At 38.0% G+C, this 23,297-nt stretch overlaps 1 protein-coding gene across 5 annotated transcripts in view; it reads left to right on the top strand.

Moving 5' to 3' along the window:
- LOC122093654 (protein FRIGIDA-ESSENTIAL 1-like) overlaps positions 1 to 22,325 on the top strand; it is a 36,232-nt gene extending 13,907 nt beyond the window's left edge. For 2 of the 5 annotated variants that reach the window (XM_042664022.1, XM_042664019.1), the window contains exons 2-6: positions 3,964 to 4,083; positions 4,231 to 4,504; positions 4,656 to 4,864; positions 4,951 to 6,455; positions 6,565 to 6,841. In XM_042664022.1, coding sequence (XP_042519956.1) covers positions 3,964 to 4,083; positions 4,231 to 4,504; positions 4,656 to 4,864; positions 4,951 to 6,455; positions 6,565 to 6,609 — 2,153 coding nt within the window. In that variant the 3' untranslated portion in view covers positions 6,610 to 6,841. Of the gene's footprint in view, positions 1 to 3,963; positions 4,084 to 4,230; positions 4,505 to 4,655; positions 4,865 to 4,950; positions 6,456 to 6,564; positions 6,842 to 22,099 lie in introns of those variants that run through there. The other 3 variants (XM_042664024.1, XM_042664021.1, XM_042664020.1) reach the window with 2 other exon arrangements.
- Positions 22,326 to 23,297: the final 972 nt, after the last annotated feature.

The raw sequence follows: 23,297 nt of genomic DNA, 5'->3' as shown, positions 1-23,297 counted from the left end.
AAGTGGGTTTACTTTGAAGCTCCAAGGAGTCCTTTCTTGGTTGATAATAAAACTTGAGCAAAAATTGATGTGTCGTGGCCAAATTCCCCCTTTCTTAGTCGAAACCCACGAAACTTGAAAGATTCTGTCTAAATATGAGAAATAGTGTATGTTTCTATTGAAACATGTCACATATATAAGCATGAGTTGGACCAGTTTGGTTGAACCATGTGAAACTTGGTAAATTTCGTCGAAACCAGTAACATTTTAGTTTCGACCCTTGGTTTCATCTCTGGCCCCACTGAAACTGGGAACTTTTGGGGAGATTTAGAACTTGGTAATCATTAATAACATTCAACTAATAAGGAATACTGTGGATCAAGTTTTCCACTATTCTCCTTCAACTTTTCCTTTTCTGAATTATCATTGTGCCTAGGAAGAAAATCAAAGTTGCTGTCAAAATAGGACCTTATGTGATCCGCAAATGATATTGGTGGTGCCTTTGGTATGGGAGCTCGCTGTGGCATTGTACCAAGAAACCGATGGGGGTGTAAGAATTGGCCGGTGCTGGAATATTTTCAGCCCTATGATTTTCCAAATTATTTTGTGGCTGTGACATGGTACCTATATGTTGTTCTAAAGAAACCACACGAATCGATATGCTTCCAATCAAATCTGCAAGTTGTCTTATGGATACTTTCTCTTCTCCAGATTCAGAGGGGTTAGAGCATAAAGTAGCAATGGCTCTAATACCAATTGATGGGTTCTTAGAAGCCTCAAAGATTAGGTTTCCAGAAACTCAGATTAACCAGGATCACAGTGATGTGACCATAACCAGAATTCAAGGATAATTAATAACAATAGATCAACAACTCAGATGAATGTGAAATCCTGATACGAAGTTGATCACATAGCAAGGAACAACTCTCTAAAAGAAGTGCTTGATCCAGTGATTGGATTTCAAGAACCAGCACTGTTACAGAATTAGTTACTTGAGATCCTAAGAACTAGGAACTCAGATATCTCAGCAAATAATGAACTGATGTAGGTATGATTCTGGGCAACGACAGTTCTTAGACTAGTAAAAAAGACATCAAAATATGAGACAGATCTGGTGGTTAGATTATGGATTATGTTAGTCTCCTACTTGATGTAGGCAACACAGGCCAAAAGGGCTACAACATCATCGCCGGGGGGAGGGGGGATGCAAGATGCAGGAGGTGAGGCCCCAGGTTACAACAATAAGCCTGTTCCTGAGGGAGTCCCTTACATTATGATGGGGGAGGGAGGCAAGCTTGGAGCTGTCGTCGAAGTAGATGGACTTCCAAATCTGATCATAAGATTTAAAATGATTTTCCAAATTATTTTGTGGTTGGAAGTTGGATGTCCATTGACGAAGATTTCGCTCCATCCGAATATGGTTGATTTTGGCATTCAAAGCAAGTTTTCAGGTGGTGTCATAGATGGAGGAGCCAGCAAAGGTCTTATCAACCCAAATCAATTCTCTACTAAGGGGGAGGGCAGTTCTCTGAGAAGGCCAGCGGCTACTAAGGACCCTCTTCCAGACGATGGAGGGGAAAGGGTAGGAGAAAAAGTGATGACTAACATCGTACCATTCCAGCAAAGACAGCAAGAGGGTACACAAATGTGCCGGTTGATGAGGAAACACTGCATAGGGAGACGGTTGGAAATGGCCCGCCTAGCCGTAAAGCTATGATATGGGATGTGGCTTTTAAACCAGATAGATCTATGCCAAGGGACAAGGGGGCCTTTAGATCTGACTAAATCCCAAGCAGAAGAGGAGCTAAACAAACAAGAGTAAGAGGGAAGCCAAGATATTTTATCTTCTCTACCATGGCAATCCAGAGGGAGAGGAGGGGCAGACCAGATATCAGCTGAAGGGGGGGAGGGACCAGGCGCCAAGTTTGATATCAGTAATAAAACAGTAAACATATCTACTGATAATTCACTGCAACTAATATGTGATTACAACAGGAATTTAATGGTTTAAACAGATAGATAAATCAATGAGAGGAGTTCCAAATTATGGGACTCTAATCAACTGAAGTCTGATCCAAAAACTGAAAGTGTGGGCAGGTTTAGAATGTCATGCAGGTGATGAATCTGAGATCAGAACGATGTATTGACCCAGTTCTAAAATATTGGGATACCATAAACAAAACAAGAACCATAGTTTCTTGAAGGGTAAATGGAAAAGAAGAGTGACAAGAAGATATAGAAGGATATGACTTGTGATTCACATCCAAGCCTTGATCAGAGGCCTTGATCCCACTGACCCTCCTAGCATCCCACCAGGCAGCAATTGCATCTCACAACCATTAATCTGAGTCTCACAGAAGTTGAGCAGCAAAAAGCCACACTTTTATTCATTATGAAAATTGTTGGGAGGGTTTAACCCTTACGATGCTTTAATAGAAATGGAAGACTGAATCATATTGGCCTTAGGACAGTTACCAGCCGACAGGAAGCAACCAAATTAAAGAAACAATCTAAAGCAAACTAGAACTCCCTCTTCTGGTCGTTGGAAAGGAGAACTCCTAATTTTAATATGAATTTAAAAACTAAAAGAAAACCAACTAATAGGACTGGAGTTAATAAAAGATGCTTCAGCCTATACAAGGAAATAAATAAACAATAAAAATAAATCCTAACAAGTCCCAACGATTCTGAATTTAGGTGAACCAGAGGTCCAGAACTTCCTTAAACCGAGTCAATGTGAGTATTAACCAACTCAACTCAGTGAGGATCAAACGAGTCAACTCATTGAGTTGCTGACTCAGTGTCTTCTTGTTCCTCTTTTGGTACTTTGAGTATCTGTCGAGCTGGTCTGCATCACTAACCCTTTCAATCATTGGATTTTAAATGGTTGTGTTGCTTGCATTCGCCCTAATGGAAACCTAAATATGTGAACATAATAGAACCTAGGATCTGTCCAATTCACTTGCACAGTTGCACTTCTCTTTGCCATAACTCCAATAATAATTTTTTTAGTTTGGAGACCCATGCAGACCTCAATTGTGCTTAGGGTCCCCCAATAAAGGTCTGCTTGCTTGCTTGAGGGTCTCAAATGACTAATATATTGGCTGTTGTGGCAAGTGTGAAACTGGAGGTGGTGCCTTATGAACCGCAAAACCTTCAATCAGCCCTTTACCCATTCAGATGTGTCACTTATGCTTCTGCCACTAAGAAGTATAGGGGATCTCCCTTGCTCATTCCTCTTGAAAAAGGGAAAAAAATTTCCTGGGGTACGGAAAAAGCCGTTGTTGAAACCCTTCAACCATTTGTCCTCTAAACTCCATACTAATGATTTACACTAGAACCCCTAGTACCCTTGATAAGCTTCAATCACGAGAATGTTTCTGGGAGATGGTTTTGGATATATCAATAGAGAATTAAAGATGTTCAATCAATAACCCAGGTTAGAAGAATTGGGAACTGGGGGGAAAAAGAAGAAAAAGGAATCAAATATGTGATAAACTGTAGCCAGCTATTTCCATTACCATTTTTGCTGCCCGTATTTGAGGGGTTCTTACGCCTTTATGCATTCGCCTGTTCAGAGAAGGGCAAAGTCCGATACTCTGAATAATCATGAAGTTGTTGCATTCATCTTTTCTGGAAGTGAGGGCTTCATATTCTCTCATATCAGAGATAAGGTCTTACCCCATATTCATTTTCTTGAAGGTTATTGTTACCTGTGAGATAAATCTTCTACTTTCTACCCATATCTTCATGAGTGTGCTCTGAGTCCATCTAATTTGTGTTTCCTTTAAAAGTACCTTGGGGTAGCTTATCGATTATTCAGCTTCAGTTAGTGTTTCTAAGGTTTCTGGAGTTCTCAATATTACCCAACTGATTCTTTCTCACTGGGGGGCATATGTTGTGAACTCGTATTATGTTTTGGCCGGTGCCATTTGTAGATGAAAGTTTTGCTTCATATATTAATTTTCCTATTCTTCCATGTAGATTCTAGCCAAGAAATCAAGTCTGAGGGGCATGATGAGGACTTGAGGTCAGGTTCCCGTTCCTCTACTCCGGAAAAATCTAAACCAATTCTTCCAACAGATATTTGTGACATGGAAGGTAGTAGTGGAAGATTCAATTTGTCTAATTGTTATGACACAGTTATTATATGCTTATGATGGATATTCTAAGCCTCTAATTCTGGGTAAACATACGTGTTTTTTTCCCCTAATGATAATGGTGTCCCAAAATCTGCTGTTGATGTCAAAGGTGTTGAAGCCTCACCAAATAAGAAAGCTCCTTGTGATGCTCCAAGATTCTATAGTGAAGTCTATACTGGTAATGAAGCTCATTTAAGTAATTATGATCCCTTGGGTGCTTACAACACTACATCCTTGTCTGATAATGAGAAATTGGGAGCTGCCGAGACCCTGATGAGTAATGGCTCCAGGAAGAAAGATTCTAATGGTGTCCTAAATACTGAGGAAGACACTAAGCGAATAGATATCAAGGAAGGGAAGGACCTGAAGCTAAGGGTGTCAAGGTGTGGTGATACTGGTTCACTTAATACTTGTTTTCTTTAATAGCATAGGTGAAAAATTATAGTTCATAAGTGATGAAACTTCCTTTGCTAACTTTTCTTCCTGTCAAAGTCAGGTACTTTGACCAGTTACTAATGATTGTTAAGTTTTCAGTTTGCCTACTTCCCAGCTAAGGCCTAGAAGTTTGTCCCCTGGTGCTGAATTTGAGGACCGAAACAAGCGCCCTGCAATTGTTTGTGACTTTTTTGCTAGAGGTTGGTGCGTGAAGGGGAGTTCTTGTAGGTTTCTGCATCTGAAAGATGGTACCGGTAAGGGAGACGTGCCTGTTGCAAGTTTGGAAAACGAAGTTAAGGTGGATGCAGGTATTTCAGGATCTTCTTTCAGTATTCATATTGAGAATACTCTAGATATAGAATGGAGTTTCTAAGAGGTGTCTTTCCTGTATCAGGTTTGAGACATGATATGGATGCATCAAAAATTTCTGCTTTTCCTGAACCATTGGCTTCTTCAGCCACAAGTAGTTTTTCAGCAAAGTCTCATTTCCCTTCAGAAAGATTCCTACCCAAGGAGCATGGAGAAAATCTTGGGTGGCATCAGTTCCCTGAAGAGCATAGGCTTTCTTCAGTTCTGAGAGGCAGCCCGTCTTCAGGCTTATTGCAGGAGGCGAGTGGGTCAAAATCACTACCCCACTATGACTTCCAGCAATTTTCTTCAACTAGAGATGATCTTGGGAAGTTCTCCTCTCTTCAAGATGTGGACAGTGAGAATCCAAGGGGTAGTTTGGGTCCTGATTATAAATTTCATTCAACTGGCTCAATTATATCAACTAGCTTGTACGGAGGCAGTAGCGATCCCTCTGTTTATGACAGAAGTGTGAGGGAACCACTGAGTCTAAAACAGCATAGTCGATCCACGGTCAATGATCATACTTTACCAGTTTTCAGCTCCAGCACTTCCTTTCCATCGATAGGCTTATCACCACCATCCTCTTATATCTCTTCCTCTTTTGGTGGTTTGGATGGTGATCGGGAATATCATGTTTCTCATTCTGCTTCCTTGCCTCAAAATTCCTCATCACCATTTTACTCAAGATCAGAACCAGACCGGTTTCCTGCAGGACGTAAACTACAGGCTAGTTCAAATGACTGGGAGCCATCTGTACCTTTTCGACCATCTTTTTTCTTTGGTCCGGCAGGTATATCATCTCCTGGAAGCCAATATGACCCCCTTCTTGATAGCATTGAGCCACATACTGGAGGACATAAATCCTTTCAGGTTTCTTCCTCAAGTCTGGGGGCAGGCATCCGACATATGCCATATCAGCTGACAAACTGTGACTCTGGTTTAACTTGGTTGCACGGCCCAGAATATAATACTGAAAACCATTCACTTTCTTATAACCATCAGTCCCATGGCAGTGTAATGGAAAAGAATATTCATTCTCATGGCTTGCATAAGGCTGCTGATGAGACTTTTGGAACTTCCGTAGCTGACAACCAAACTAAAGTTTCTACACCTAAAGAAGGGAAGACCGAGAGGCCTGGTCATGGCCATGTTGTAGATGTTGCAAAAACAAAATTAAGTGGTCATGATCCTAATCCTAGATATCAAACAGATGCTAGGCACAAAAAGGAATCCAAGTCAGGTGGGGGTAGACATAGCAATGAAACTGGTCTTCATCAAACTCCACGACAAAATCAAGACATGGATGCACAAAACAAGGAATCAAAAACACTTAAACTTTTCCGTGCCGCCCTTGTGGATTTTGTGAAAGAATTGATTAAACCATCTTGGCGTGAGGGTCATTTGAGGAAGGATGCACACAAAAGTATTGTTAAAAAAGCAGTTGAAAAGGTCATTAGCACATTGCAGCTGCATCAAGTTCCTACTACACCAGAATTGATTAACCAATATCTATCTTCTTCCCGATCTAAAATTGCAAAGCTTGTTGAGGTGAGCTTTCGAATTTTGAAGTTGATTTTGGCAAATGCTTTGAGCTTTGACCCTAGATTTGGAAGATAGCCCAGTTTGTGGAGTTTGACATTTACTTATTTATTTGCAGGGATATGTTGATAAATATGTCAAGTCTTCAGCTGCCAGTGGCTGAATGGTATTATTTTTGTACAGTTAGCTACCTATGTCACTAAGTTGAAGTGATGAGACATTTGATCAAGTCTTATCTTAGACTTAACTAGCACTGAGATTCATGTAGAATGTTGTGGATTTTCTTGCTTCATAGATGATTTATTTTCCCTCCTGTTATACGTAATAGGATCTCTGTTTGTGCTTGATGCAAGTGAGTAATAATCAATGCATCTCATTTGAATGTGTATGCTAAATCGCTAATGTTCAATTCTATGGTTATTGAGTCTTTATACCTTAAGTGTCAAGGAGACTAGACACCCTAGTGTGCAGTATATGTAATATAGTAATGGTTATTTTATATAATTTTGCTTATATGATACATAGAAACCATATCAATGTAATATGGTATGATTACTGTAGTAATGACCTAATATATGAAAATCAGTATATGATAAACAAAGCATAGGATATAATATAAGCACATTTATTAACAAAACAGAGCAACAACAACAACATCCAAAACCTTATCCCAACTTAATGGGGTCGTGATGCAGATAAGCCACTTAGTGGGCTTATTTTATTGGAAATAAGCCTTGGGTTGGGTTATGTATGAGATGAGCCTTTGATCCCATGAATTTTCTTTATAATGGGCCACTTTAATGGGCATAAAATATGGGTAGGAAGTAGGAAAATGATATTTAATTCATTAGTTAAGTTAGAGTCTTGTTTTGAGTTTATTTTCTTTGTTATTTTAGTTTTCTAGTCAGATTAGGTTTCCCAATTAGTTAAGGATTGAGTTAGGCTTTTCTTTTTAGTGTTTGAATCAGTTTTGAGTCTTCTATATAAGTTTGTAAGGGGCTACAACATAGAACACGAATTTATAATGAAATCGCAGCTTTGTGCTCCCAAAATTTTGAGAAAGAATTCTTCAACAGTTGAGATAGCTCTGGGTGAGAGGCCTAGGCTGAAATAGCCGTCCCACCATTTTACCATCCCACCACATCTATCCCATCTCAATCCTTCTTTTCTTATTTATTCTTTCGTCATCTTCTTCATCCAACGAGTAAGTATTGTTCTTTAAGTTTTCCTTAGATTTCTTCAAGTCTTCTAGAAGTTTGGGTGTCACACATTTTTTCGGATTAAGCAATTCAGACAACCGATCGAACTCAAATTGTGACCAGGCATTCAAGAACCCTAATTTGGAGATCGATTGAAATTTGGGCTCTTTCTAATGGCTTGATCTTGAGATATTTGCAAAATACCAATTGTGCCATTCCCTTCTCAAGATCTGGAAAAAGTTACTGTTTTGTGTTCAAATTAGTTACTGTTTTGCTTCCGTTTGTTGATTCAAGTTAACTATTGAAATCAAAGATTGTTTGCGTTTTATTATCCTAATTTCTGAACCCTAATTTTGGGCTAGAAATTACTGTTTTGCCCCTTACGGTTATTTTATTGTTTTCCCTCCATAGTTGCTATCTTGTTTCGCTCCTAATCTTCATTATTTGTATATGGACCATCCTTTGAGTATAGATCCTTGTCAATTGGCTACTGTTTTGATTCTTTCAAATATAGTACTACATTAGGTCGGCTACATGGAGATTTAACGTTAGTTAACGTTAACTTATGAAGTGTCAAAAAAATGATATAATATAAGATGTAGGGTCACAAGGCCACAAGGCGGGCTGCCTTTCTTGCATCAAACAAGGTGTGCTGTTGCCTTGGACCCAAGATGGTGCCTGGATACCTAGGTGACACCTTGACAACTATGCTTTATACAAGAGGGCACATAGAAGACCTGTGGGTCTCATGTTACTTTGGCTGTATTAAAAGCATTTTTGTGCTTTGAAGCACATTGTTGTCTGGTTGGTTCTTCCAAAACATTATTGTGGAATGTGCTTGTTACTGTTTTTCTGATTCTTAATGGTTCTTACTTATGATTCTCTGAGTTTCTGGGTGATGCGTAGCCATTATGCATGCACACATTGTTGATTCTTAATTGTGATGTAGAATGTTTATATGTCTTTTGTTTATGAGTTCTTTCTTTGAATGAGGAAGTGATTCTTCCATTTTTAAGGTTTGAGAATGATCCTTTTGTAATGCTAGCGTTTGAAATACTTTATTATTTGTCTCATGCTGTAAGATTAAACTTTATTCTTTTCCTTTTGGGACTTTCCGTTCCAGTTACACCAGTAGTTACTGTTTCGGTGTTCCGTTGTTAGCAATCACTACTGTATCATTTTGTCCAGAAACTTGTGCAGTACCTTTATTTTGCTTCTCTGGCCCTTCTTTCCATTTTATGTACATTTTGTTCTCTTGAAACTTAGAAGGCCGATACTGAATCCCTACATGATAGAATCTAGTAAAGCTAGAGACAAAATATATGCTTTCTCCTGTTGTTACTGATGCCTCCTCTGTGTACATGCAGGGGATAGTTTTGTTTCTGAGCATCAATTTGAGGCAAAACTTAGTGTCTGTTCGCAAAATCTTGGGTCCCTTCATTTCTAGTCCTCCATTCTATCGATGCGAGGGAATCCAATTTGATGTTGATACCTTTTCTTGGTGACCCTCACTAGCGAAATTGATTCAACAGGGGTCTCTTAATACTGGAACCCCCCTCCCCCCTTTGTGACGTCAGATTTGAAACCACATGTGTGAGTCCTTTCACAAATGCAAAAATCTCAGAAGTAGCTGACTAGCTTCCCTTATGATCTTTTTATGGAGGCACATCCTAATCATCTGATACAGAAAGACCAGAGCAATTAGTTCCTAATAATCATGGGGCCAGAAGGCATCATGATATTGGTTGGGTTGATTCAGGCTGACTATGATTGATATCCAACATTAGAATTACCTGAACTATTTTTGGGGGAGGAATTCAATCCAACTTCTGGATCCATATATTTTCTTTTGATTCATTGCTTATAAATTAATTTCTTGAAGCCGTAGTGATTGGGATAAAGAGGGGATTTTAGATTCTCTCTCTCTCTCTCTCTCTTGTTTTTTGTATGGTAATGGCTAGGTTTAAGATGACGAATGGTGCTGATATCTGTCATGTGGCAGGTTTGGGGGAGCCCAAATTTAGTCCGTTAGGGCCCTAGGTCCCCCACTTATGAGTAAAGTTTCAGCCTAAATAGACATTGCCATGTGGCAAAATAATCTTTGAAATTCAGAAAATGCAACTTTTGAAAATGGTAGAAAACAAATGGAGGGCTGAAAATTCTAGGGAAATGACCAATAATATGGGGTGGATATATGTTTGAGTTTGGCCCTATAACTTGACGCATGACCAATCTAGGCCATGCCTTATTAATTCAACGGTTAGAATTGCTACATCAAGTGGCAGAATTATGTGCACCAAACCGGAAGGCCTATTGTGTGGGCCATGCAAAGAACCTTTTGCCATTTTGGATTTCTAATCATTTAGGTAAAAGTTGCGGAGCTAAAACTGATGTAGTTGCATTAGACATTAATTCTGTTTGGAGGGCTAAATCCAAGTTGGGAAGGCCCATAAGGTGCTGGTGGCAGTTTAATGGGCTGAAATTGACCTTTAGATAGTTATATTATAGGTTGGGCCTTTTCTTCATTGTGATGGGCCCATAAAGTGAGGATAAAGTCAATACACAGGATTTGTTGTTGATTTAAATGGTTGAGTTAGATTAAAATTCTTTATAGCTAGTTAGTGCTCTGTTTTTTATTTTATTAATCTTATTAAGTGTGTTAGAGTGATTAGGATTCTTTTTATGAGTCAATTTAAGAATTTTAGAAGTTCTTTTTATGTATAATATACCCCCCATCAATTATGGATGATTTAACTGAACAATTTTCTTTTTTTCTTTTATTTTTTTAAAGAACTTTGGTGATGTTGATTTAATTTGTCATGGATGATTTAACCAGGTATATTCAAGGAGAGGTCCCATGGTGTATGCTTTTTGCAGATGATATTGTTCTAGTCGGTGAAATAGTGCCAGAGATTAATGATAAGTTGGAACTATGGAGATATATTTTGGAATCGAGAGGTCTCAAGATAAGTAGAACAAAGACGGAATATATGAGATGTAACTTTAGTCGATCGAGGATTGATAGCGAGGAAGTGAAAATTGAGGGGAGAGAGGTCCCGCAAAGTGACTGTTTCAGATATCTGGGCTCTCCGTTAAACAAAGAAGGGGAGATTGATGATGATGTTTCCTGCAGGATTAAAGTAAGATGGATGAAATGGAGAGGGACGCTTGGAGTGTTATGCGATCGACATATTCCTCTAAAGCTCAAGGAAAAATTCTACAGGGCTATCATAAGACCAGCTATGATATATGGTGTAGAATGTTGGACAGTCAATGAGTGTAACATAGATAAGTTGAGTGTGGCCGAGATGAGGATGTTGAGATGGATGTGCGACAAAACCCTGAGAGATAGAATAAGAAATGACCAGATTAGATCAGATTTGGGAGCTGTCCCAATTCAAGATAAGCTTAGAGAATATCGATTACGATGGTTTGGTCATATCCAAAGGAGGCCCTTGGATGCCAGTAGGGAGGAGTGACCAGATGCAGATGTATGGAGCTAAAAGGGCTAGGGGCAGGCCAAAAATGACCATTGGCGAGTTAGTTAGAAGAGACATGCAAAAGTTAAGTCTTCACCCGAGTATGGCATCTAACAGGGTTGTCTGGAAGGCTAGGATTCGAGTTTCCGATTGTTCATGAGTGGGATGCCCCAAAGTCGCCTTTTTTTTTTTCTCCTTTCCAAATGACCCATTTAGTTGGGATAAGGCTAAGCTTTGTTGTTGTTGTTGTTGTTTGGTGATGTTGAGTAGTGCATTCATGATTGGTATCTCCAACTTGATTTCTTCTCCTCTTTTTCCCTAGAAGATTGATCTTGTTTTTGCCCTCCCCTTCTATCGATCTTATTTCTTCCATTAACAACACATTTGCTTCCTTTATCTTAGATCTTATCTCAAACGTGATCATTGAGTTTGGTTGCTTTTAAGATTCATAATCTAGATTTTTCAGATTGCATCAATTGGTATTAGAGCTAAAACTGGCCTTGGAGTTTTTTTGCTCAATGGAAAAACTGCTATTTTTTCATATAGATGAAGGGAAAGGTGAAAATTGTCTCACGGTTGATGATGGAGATGTAATCGAAGACTAATGTAATCATCTTTGAATTGGAAGATGTCATTGTCGAATTCTCAATTTCCCAATATTGTGATGATACTTATTGCGAGATATTTGAATCTTCTAAACACATTAAAGTTGCTCGACAGTAGTTGGAAGAGTGGAAGGGTGTAGTTGATCGTGAGAGGAATTTGTCCATCCTAAATCCTTCTCATCTATAACAGAAGTTTGTTTTAAAATATTGGTTGACGAAGTATGCTAGAAGCCAAATGAGGCAACACCAAGACCGCTCTGATGTGGGACAGTGATTAATATGGGTGAAGCAACAACAAACTCTACTGCAATGATGTATGTTTTACATATTGAGTTTGTTCTTTCCCATTTATTTTAAGAAGAGGATATGCCATCAACGTTTCATCTTTTGAATTTGATTTGTGATACTGGTGCGAAGCATGAGACATTCTCCGAGCTCTTTATTTTGCCCTTCTACAAAACTCAAAGATGAGTTTTTATTACCGAGCGGGAATTGATGTAGTTGCATTAGGCATTAATCTCGTATGGAGTCTTGTACCCAACCTTGGGAGGCCTATAAGTTGTTTGTGGCAGTCCAATAATTGACCTTTGGGTAGTTATATTATAGGTTGGGTTTTTTTTTTTTTTTCTTGGGTTTCATTGTGATGAGCCTGAAAATATAGGCCCATAACGTAGGGCTAAAGTTAGTACATGGGATTAATTGTTAATTTAAGTGTTTGAGCTAAATTAGAATACTTAATAGCTAAATAGAGTTCTTATTTTTGAGTTTATTTACTTTATTGAGGGTGTTAAGAGTCATTGGAATCTTCTTATGAAATAATGTAGGAACTTTAGAAGGTCTTTATATATGTAATACACCCATGGTTTAAAGTATCGATGCGTATCATACCAACACCGATACGATGCCTAGCAATATGATACACGTATTTTAAAAAATTTCTTTGTATCGAATGCGTATCGTACGATGCAGTACGATACGCTCTGATTCTCATCGATATGTTCCGATACTCTCGATGCATACAATTGAGCCCTGGACAATTGAATTACATGCGCATTGTTTTGTATTGAACCAGTACTCATCGATACTCAACGATACTTACCGATATGTATCTACAAAACCCAATTCCTTTTCAAAACAAAGCTTGTTCTTCTCGCTGACAGTACTTAAGTTTCCAAAATTTGAAGCGTAATTGCACTTTTACTCGACAAATTTCACAATCTTGATTTACCATTCTTTCATATTCTCCTTGTCATGAATTATGGCATCCTCATGTTTATCATCTCCTCCAGTTTACATCTATAGAATCCTTGCAACCAAATAAGTGTCTTCCATTTGATTTCTCCATTCCATTTAATTCTTAATTTCTATAGGAATCATCACAACAACTAGTGTCATTATTTAATGTTGTATGCCCTTGCGACATGCCAAGTGTGTTGATCTTCCCACAAAATTGAATGTTGTTATCTCATGTCGTGATTGGTTAAATTACTGCCATCCCTTTTGCAGTGTTCTAGTAGTATTTTTTATAGGAAGCTGGATGGCAAGATCAAACAATTAAGTTTGTTTTACTTCATTTTTTGCTATGTTTGAGTAGATTTAGGTAAAACAAACTAAAACATGAATTATTGCATCAACTTGTTCATAGATTTTAAAATTTCTTAGAAAGTCGACAATAGACGGTTATTACATGTAAGAAATCTCATCATTTTGAACAATTTCAGTTGAATACACTTGTCTCTCAGTACGATGTTCTCCATTTTAGTGTTTATGCATGATACATGTTATATATATATATATATATATAAAACATTTTTTAACCTTTTAAAAAAAAAAATTTATGTAGAAGTCTGTAAAAATGTGTTTCCTATCCATTTATGTACGTATCTTTAGCGTATCTTTGATACGTATCTTAAATTTAGCCAACTGATATGGTGACCGATACTAATACTTTATTCCTTGAATACACCACTATCACTTAAGGATGATTTGAGTACAGAATTTGATTTTTTTAAAAGTTTTGATCTTGTTGTAGTGCATATGCTTATGGGATTGATATCCCAAACTTGATTTCTTCTCCTCTTAACTTCTGTTCTGTTCTCTTTTCTTTCTCCTCTTAAGAGGGTCGATCTTGTCTCTTTTCTCTCCCCTTCTATCGATCTGATTTATTCCGTTAAGAACGTAATTGTTTCCTTTATCTCAGATCTGATCACAAATATGATTATTGGGCCTGCTTGCATCTGAGATCCATAATCTGTATTTTTCAGATTGCATAAAAAACATAGATAGATTCACTCAATCAACATAGCTGGCCGTCCATAGGATTTAAATATTTATTACCCTTTGAAAAGCCCATATATTCTATGAGAATTGAGGATGTGGGTTTGTATGAGTGAAGTTTTCGAGGGGGTTTATTGGTGGTTGATTGGTAATGAAGGATTCATCATGTAGCAGTAATAGAGTTATTGGAAATTCAAATTTTGAGCAAAAAAGGTTTTATTAGTTAAAAAAAAGAAGAAAAGAAACCTGTATATTTGGTGTACAGGATGTTGTTGCTATGATATAATCGTTGATAGGATACATATTTGCCTAGTAGTGTGCTTTTGGTGAGGTTCAATACTTAAAGGGATTTTAATGGAGATCATAGTAGTTCGGCTTTTTGGGCTTTTAGTGATATGATGCTGATAGTTAAGATTTTAGAGCATGGTGTTTCTGAGAGGTTTGTCCTTGTGCCCCCCAACACCACCCCCCCCCCCCCCCCCAACAAAAAAAAATGGTTTGTTCTCCAAATTGTGAACCTAGGATCAACGAGCTTCCAAATAGTGCTTTACTACTTTGTTGACATGGCTAGTGCTCCAGACACAAGGGCTTGCTGATACTTAGAAAACAAGAGATGTATCTGCCAGGTGAAACACATGTAGCAGGTAGTCGAGTAAAGAACCTCTGGACATTAGATTTATGGTGAGTATGCTATCAAGAGAGTGGGAAATAAAAAACTTTAAAAGGATGTGATGAAATCAGAGGATAAAGCCAATGCCTGCACACAGAAGAAAGCGAGAAGAAGAAGAGAGATTTATCGCAAGGAGGAGTATACCTCACTGTGTGGCCGAATAGCCTTACTGTGCGGGGTAGAGTGTTATTAAATATAAAAATAACAATGTATAGACCAAAATACCCCTCCGACATGCACACACAAGTCCATAATGAGCATAATAAAACAACAAAGCAGACAAAAAATACCCTGCCGCTAGACATAAAATTCAAAAAGGACACCCTCCATCCGATTGCATTCAAAGGAAAGCAGGATATATGATTTCTTTAGAAGGCATTGAAAGTGGGACTTAATTGAGAATAAACCTGAACTGTATAAATTCTGAAATCCTTTGCGTCTCTTTTTTTTTTTTTTTCTAATTCATTACCAAAAGGAAAGAAAAAGGGGGGCGGGTTTACAAAGCCTGAGGGCAGAAGAAGAAAAAACAAGGAGCGACAAGAAGGCTGGCAAAACCCTAGGGGGGAGAAGAGAGGAGAGGGAAAGACCCCATAAGACAAAAATAAGCATGTTCCTTGGGGTGTGGAGAACCAAAAGGTAGGGGAGCAGCCAAATTTTAGAACCAACCTCAAAGAAGATGGTTTTCCAAATCTTGTCAAAAGAGCGAGAGTTGGAAGTCCATCTACGGAGATTTCTCTCCATCCAGGGATGATTAATGGTGGCACAGAAGGCAAGCTTCCCAACAATGTCGTAAATCGAAGCATCGGCAAATGTGATATCAATCCAAATCCACTCTCTACGCAGAGGCAAAGGGCATCTCCTATTAGGCCAATAGAAATTGAGGACCTATTTCCAGATAGAAGAGAAAGGGCAAATAAAGAAGAGATGATTGGAATCTTCAATTCCATTCCAGCAAAGGCAAGAGGGAGGACATGGATGTGACGGTATTGAAGGAAGGATTGGGTGGGGGAGGCAGTTAGAAAGAGCTCTCAAAAGAGTGTAAATGAAACCCTTAAACAAAACAACCTTATGCCAGAGCGCCCGAGGCAGGGGGGAGTGGATGAACTTCCAAGCAGAGGAGAAGCTGAATTTTCCAGAAGGGGAAGGGGACCAAATGATTGTCACCCTGTGGAGAGGGGGAAGGGATGGCCATCTCTGTTAACCCTTTTATTAGTGAGAATGTTTAGAAACTGAAGCATATCATCAGAAACTGAAGCGGATCATCAAAGTCCCAGTTATTAAAAAGATTCCTTAAGGTCAAGGTTCTAAATCTCGGGTTTTGACCGAAATATAGGTAAAAAAATATGAAGTTTTAAGGAAACTAGGTACTTCTTTGGGCTGTAGAAACCTTGATTTTGAACCCCAGAAAGTGTTATTTTGGTCTGACTTTTTGTGGACAACCTATTTTTGACCTTTCAAAGCTAATTCATTAACTTTTTTCACAAAAGGAACAACCAAAATGATACTTGTGGTGCTAACCCAAGTTTGCTAATGTATGCTAAATGATGTTGTACACTAACCTTGTTTATTTGTTATAAAAACTAAGTCTACATATAACTTAGATACTGTGAATGTAAATAAGCTAATAAAAAACAATCAAAAAAATATAACTTAGATAGTGAATTAGTCATACAACACTCACGACTTAGTACCAGGAGGAGTTTCTAGGCGGCTCTAATCCACGAGATGTGTATCATTGGAGATGTCGTAGTCGTTCCTCTGAATGCAAAACATGAATCTCATGACATGTTTTGGGTCCAGTCGTTCTTTAAGTCCATCACTACCCACTTATAAGTCTCATCATCAACGTTTTGTAGGTATCCCAATCTAGGGATTGGCTCATTGAGATTGTGAGGATGTGGAGGTTGCTCACATGGCACACATGGTTGCTTTGAAAGAATTTTACTATGTTGAACAAAAAAAGAAGTTTGGGGTAACAATGGGTTTACCTTGAAGTTCCAAGAAGTTTTCTCTTGGTTGATAATGCAAAGATGGTAGAAGAAGATTGCAAAAATTTTGAGCAAAAATTGATGTTTTGTGGCCAAATTCCCCCTTTCTTGGACGAAACCCAAGGAAATTGAGAGATTTTGTCAAAATATGGAAATTAATGTATGTTTTCCATCGAAACATGTCACATGTATAAGCATGGGTTGGACTAATTTGGTTGAACCCATGCGAAATATGAGAAAATTTAGTCAAAACCTCACATTTTTTATTTCGACCCCTGGTTTTGTCTCAGGCCATGAAACTGAGAAATTTTGGAGTTTCGACCGAAATTTAGGGGTGATTTAGAACCATGCTTAAGATAGGTGTTCGTTCTATGTTTGGACCACTACCATTCATATTATTGGGCTACCTTAAATTATTACTTGAAGCCATTCTTAAATATGTTTAGACATTAACGGTAGAGAACAGCCCCCCATACCCATTTTGCTTTTAGAAAAGAAATTTCATACAGTGCCCTTTCCTAAATGTTGCATGCTTTTTTCAAAGATATTTGGACAGATTTCCATTAGAGAATGAACCCCATACTGTAATGCTTTCTGAGAACTTTCTTACTCTACTGATTCGTTATCGAGTCCCAGGTGGAAAATTAGCTTGATGTTGCAAGATCCTTTCTGCATCCTAGTTGTTTGGATGCTTCTAACTTCTAAGTCCATCTTCTCTTTTGCGCTGCCACAAATGCATATTTTAACCCTCTCTGGAGACTTTCTTAATTTAAAATCTCCAAAGCCATTTATGTGACATGCTTTACTCATTAAACATATTTTTCAAAGACCCAATCCTCAGTCAAGTTCTCTTGAGGACTCCATCTTTAAATTTGGCGTCATCTCCCAACTTCCAAGAGAAGTCCTATCAGATACGTATTTCATTTCTACTTGCTTCTGAGTATGGAAAGGGAGGAGTAAGTGTGTGTGATGTTAGTACCTCCTTGAAGACATGCCGTGTCTAGTGTGTGATGTTAGTACCTTGTTGAAGATATGATGTGCCTTCCTCCAATTAAGTTAATGTTCTTGCTCCATGGTCAATCACTATATCTGCTTTGCATTTCATCTCATGGTAACAATAATAGGTGCAATCTAAATGTCTGTTCAACACATCCTCCCCTCCCCTCCCCAGTTGTTACGTAAGAAAGTTTGTGGGTGATGTAGCATGGGTGTAGTGTGTTAGTAGTTATTTTTATAATTTTATATTTATCTTCTCAGTAGCTATTGGGTAGTTTTAGAAGAGATATATTATGTGGGAAGTGTTGTACGTGGGTAGGAGTTATTATTTGAAAGTTGTAGCTACTTGTATTCCTATTTAATGGGGATAATCTTGAATGAAAAGGAAAGACTTGGATAACAATTTCGGTTCCTATAATATCTCTCTACACATGAGAAGAGGCTTGGCACCTCCAAATAGGCCAGGACACCATGGCTTCATCCGTAAAGCCAAGAGGCCGGCTACCTCCCAATTAGCCTAGGCCCTAGGCTTGGTCCATCAAGCGATTATCCTTTTAAATTTTCATATTTTATCTCTTCCCATCTATCTCCTATCTTCTCTTTTACTCACCTTATCAACATCCCAAGAGGGGAATCTGCCCATGCACATATCACCAGTCCAATGTGCATGGCAACAAGATGCATTTAAACCATAGCTGAAATAATCCAGTTTGTGGCTCTCAACCTTATTGAGAATGGTTTACCAGGTAACTTGGATCAATAGATATTTGGAGAACCTTATGTTCTGTGTATTTGATGTATCAAACTTGATGAGTCAGAGAAAAACACACTACATATAATAAACATGACATAGATGTGCATTGGATTTCGGAGTCTTATTGTACTCCTCAATCTAAGCAGTGAACAAGATGTGCCTGTGGCAATGAATAATGAATTAAATATCATGGACCAATAGATATTTGGAGAACTTATGTTTTCTTTTTTTTCGGTATCACAATGTCTGGCAAATATCACAAAACATAACTCTGAAATAATCTAGGGGGGTGAATAGGTTATGCTAGTGGATTTTTAATAACTTTTGAATTAGTGTTCCCAAATGTGATTGTAAATTAAAGAAATATGGAATAGAAAGATTAAGCACAATTATACAACACCAAGATTTATAGTAGTTCGACTCAATCCGAGTCTAGTCCACTCCTTACAAATTCCATTTGTAAGGTATTTCACTAGCTCCTACCTTTCAGTACAGTAGGTAGGGAGGAAAACCTTTGTAAAATCTTTTAAGGATAAGAGAATCCGTACAATCTCTTTCACAGGTAGAGAGGGACCTTACACATCTTTTCAAGATAAGAGGATCTTACACAACTCCTAATTACAGTCTAGGACAATGTGTACTTACAACAGTTCAACACTAGTGTTACCTAACGCTTGGACTAATACAAAAATAAAAGTGGAATAAGATAAGAATTACCTCTTTGTGTGTGCAATAATGAAATGCAAGATATGAACATGATGCACATTTCTATAGTCTTTCCTAGGCTTGAGGTCAATAGAAAAGTAGAAGACTTTGATTGGATCCTTGAGCTTCACTTGTAATGATGGAGTTGGCCAATTTCTCAAGAAATGTGGAAAGTATTTCACGTCAAAAAGCTCTTTAAAGTCTCTTTAATGCTTGGTATTAATTGTTAATTAATTAAGAGCATTAATGATATTTATAGGTGAGATTAGGGGGCAAAAATAGGTAAGAAATCTCACTCAAACGGTCACTTTTTGGTCTTACTAGTCGACTGCCATCGGTAGCCGGTCAAGCATAAAAATGAGTCGTTGGAAAAAAACTAGCCATTAGAGACCCGTTGGAACCAGCCGGTCTCATACCGGTCGACCGGACAGATCGACTGGCAGGGTGCTGGTCGACCGGGGCTTTCAGTTGGTCGACCACCTGTCAGTTTGGCCACTCCTAACTTTTGACAGGCCTTTATAAAACTGACCTTTCGTCAGTATTTGGGTCATAACCTTTTCATTTGACATCGGATTAATCTGATTCTAAGTGCGTTGGATTTGTAGCTCAAATCTCTACAACTTTGTTGAAGGGACCATCTTCTGATACCTATTTTGAGGTTGACCAAAATACCCTTGAGTTGGGTCATTGCTGTTTTCACAGCAATTTCCTGAGATATGTTATACCTAACATGTTTCTGACCATATTTAAGTCTTGACCTTTGGTCATAAGCACTTCCTATGGTCACTCTAAAATGCATGAGTGCAATGCATGATATGTGAGTGCACATTTATGTAATCAAGATACATTTACATATTAAAGACTTAATCTATCTTGGAAGAGCTTCTTCAACTTCAACATTTTTCATGTTGGTCTTGTAATGCTTGACGCTTTACATCTTCTATCAAGTCTTCAAGAAGTCCTTGTCTTGACATCTTGAATCTTTGGTTCTTGGTGCTTGATACATGAGAGCCTTTCTTCACAGCTGATTCCTTACATCAAGTGGCACTCAACAACTTATAGTTAATTTTATAATTTATTTGTTATCATCAAAATCAGCTCAGGAGTGTGGGCATATCCCCAACAAAACACTAGACATAGGATATAATGAGCATGATTTAGATATGCACACTACATGGTTGAATTTTTGGAATTGTGAAAGTGAGGTGTGAACTTCATTCTATTTGCCTTTATTATGATCATCCAAAGGGAGTTTGGGTGAGCTTTAGCCTGTGAGACAAGAGCTAGTAGGAGGGGTTTAACGTCCTGTAAGGAGGTGGGAGCCTATTAGGCTTTCAATTAGGCTAATTTAAGAGGCAGAATGTTCTGTAAACAGTCCATGGTACTTTAAGTGGGTTGGTGCAATTAGGAAAGTCGCATCAGTACGACCTTGTTCTAGGAAAAACTTAGAATCCTATAAAATAAAAATTGTAAATATTGTAACAGGTCCAGAATGCCTAAACTGGCTTTTAACCTAGAAAAAATAATGATTGTTTCCTGGTAAAAAAGTTCTAGACGTTAAGAAATAGTGACACAAGACGTGGTGCCACCACCAGGCCCCAACCCCCTATGCCATATTGCTCTCCCTAGCACATCTACTGATGATTCCGGGCATACAGCAGTTAGCTCTGGCCAAACGGTCCAAGGGGTTGGCTCTCTTTTGGATTAGCTTATGTAGTCAGACCATGTAATGGTCTGATCTCTGATGAGTCAAGAATGAGCCATTCAATGGCTAGATCATCCAAGGGGAATTATCACAACACTTGGGACTGAATTACTGAAATCACTGAATCTCAGATTGTGAACTAGGACAACATAACCAGAGTAGTGCTTTCAAAATTGTTTGGAGGAGTCATCTCTTGCTGAGACGTGTGCACTATTGAGCAGAATTTTGACAGTTCCTTGCCTGGAGCACCGTTTACTTGAGATCAGATCGACTAGATTTGATGTGGCCAATGAGAATACACCATCCATTACACTCAAAACTACTTGGATAATTCCTCCCGTGGAGGAATCAGTTCCCTGCCGATGCTGGAAACCAAAATGAATGGATAAAGAAGGATTCAGTTTCCTGCTGCAGAAGTGTTGTGAGCGGATTAACAAATTATGAACTGGTGCTTTCATTGTGGCGGAAGTGCAAACAACCTTTGAAGCTTGATGTTCTTAGAGGTCTTGGCATCCAAGAAAGCATTGGAAGATGCGGCAAAGCATGAGGTAAAGAACGTTAAGAATGTCCATGTATATGGATGGATAGACTAAATCAAGGAGCTGGGTGCGAGCAGATGGCAACGTCATCCTTTGCGTGAAGGGAATTCAACCAAAAACGTCACCAGTACCCTCAAGATTTCCTCTTTAATAGCCTTAGAAATGGTAGATTGGTAGTATCAGTTTGTTAGGTCTTCATGCAACGGTGCTATATAAGATCTTTTCCATTTCAGTTAAAAGTAGCAATTGTGAATAAAAATTTGTTTTTTTTTTTATTTGTTTTTATTTGTTTTTATTTGTTTTTATTTTCATTTTCAAATAGTATAATTGAGCGTTTTATCATCAGCATTATAATATGCGAAGTAGAAGATTTTTCTCAATTTTTTCACATGAAAATGCTACAATTAATTCACAAAACTAACCATATTTCATTGGAGATTGAGCTACACGTGTTAATGGATACTTATGGATCTAGATTCAATTTTGGATTCTTTTCTGCCTATTCAATATGAATTGAGATATTGATCTATCTACTTCAATATTATCTGCTCCAATTATGATTTTTGATATAGACTACAAATATATGATTTTATCCCCGTTGAAACAAGAAATGTGTTATATTAGACAGGGAAAAAAGTAGAGTTATAGTTTCTTTTTCACTAACTTCGATTACAAGATCTTTAAATTCTTTCATTTAATAGGTCCAGTTAAATTAAAGGACAGTTTTATTTCACAGGTTGCTCAACGATGGGACGGTCCAGATGGGACAGCCCTCTCTCCCCCCATGTTTCTCCCCTCTATATCCTATTGTTTGGGATCGAGATGGCCACAGTGAATGAGAATCTGTGGTCTTAAGAAAATTCAATCATAAAAGGAAAAAAGATGTAAAATGGAATAAGATCTAAAATGATGAGAATGGTATTGATGATTTTTAATTGAAAAGGAGGCTTTGATTACTGAAACGGAACAACTACTATAGATTATAAGACAACCAATGAATGTCATATGTTCATTGGTCACCGAGATGAACCGAAATGTTTTAGCTAAAATGGAACAAACTGTACAGCTAAGATAATTGTCAAAGCCTACCTTCCTTGGCCTGAAACCACAACGAATTGCTCTCTTGAAAATTTCAGTAAGGAAGTTGACTATTAAAGCTTGGTTTTTGCACGGGCACTTGTGTTTGTCACATGGTAAGATCATAAGTTTGAAATTTTGTGGATATGTAGAACTTGGAGCCTTTTGTTCACATGTTAAGTTTCAGATGAGGAGAGTCCCAATTGGAAAATGAAGCTGAGGTGATGTATGGGCACACATAGGATGTTATGCCATTACATCTGAAGATAAATGATTGAATTTGGGTCTGAAATATTACACTTAGCCAATCCATATCTTATTACCTTTATATCCCACGATTAGAATTGCCAAATCACCCTTATACATTGCAAAACTAGCTGTGTCCATCTACAAAAACCTTCTATGTGCTCGACAAGAGTCACTTTTGCCAAAATTTAATAAATGAAAAATGTTTTTCCATAGGTTCATTTATGGAAATGATCTCTTTTTAACAGATATATTCAATTTTGCTATGTAAAAGAGTGATGGGGTGAATCTGGCTAGAGAATACTTTAACAAGGCCATGTGTGAAATTTCGAATATTTTACCATCCCATCTAATGTCATATTGCCCTACTATTTGTAGTCTTAATTTTTTTTTTCCCCTTATTTTGTCAGTGGCAAATTCATGTTGGTCTGAAATTTGACATGTGAGTATAGGATCATAGTTTTTTCTTTGGTAGAAAGGACCTTAGTTTCTTAGAAGATTGGATATATCAAAGTCTGTTGGATATATCAAAGTCTGTTTGTACAAATCCTTGGTGATTATTTTTTGGGGCGGGGGCAGGGTGGGGGATGTTGTGTACCCATGCAATTGGT

Source organism: Macadamia integrifolia, chromosome 11 (genome assembly GCF_013358625.1).
Source record: "Macadamia integrifolia cultivar HAES 741 chromosome 11, SCU_Mint_v3, whole genome shotgun sequence".
In the NCBI taxonomy this organism is placed as follows: Eukaryota; Viridiplantae; Streptophyta; class Magnoliopsida; order Proteales; family Proteaceae; genus Macadamia; species Macadamia integrifolia.
Note: the sequence above shows the minus strand (reverse complement) of the source record. Positions and strands in the feature narration are given on the sequence as shown.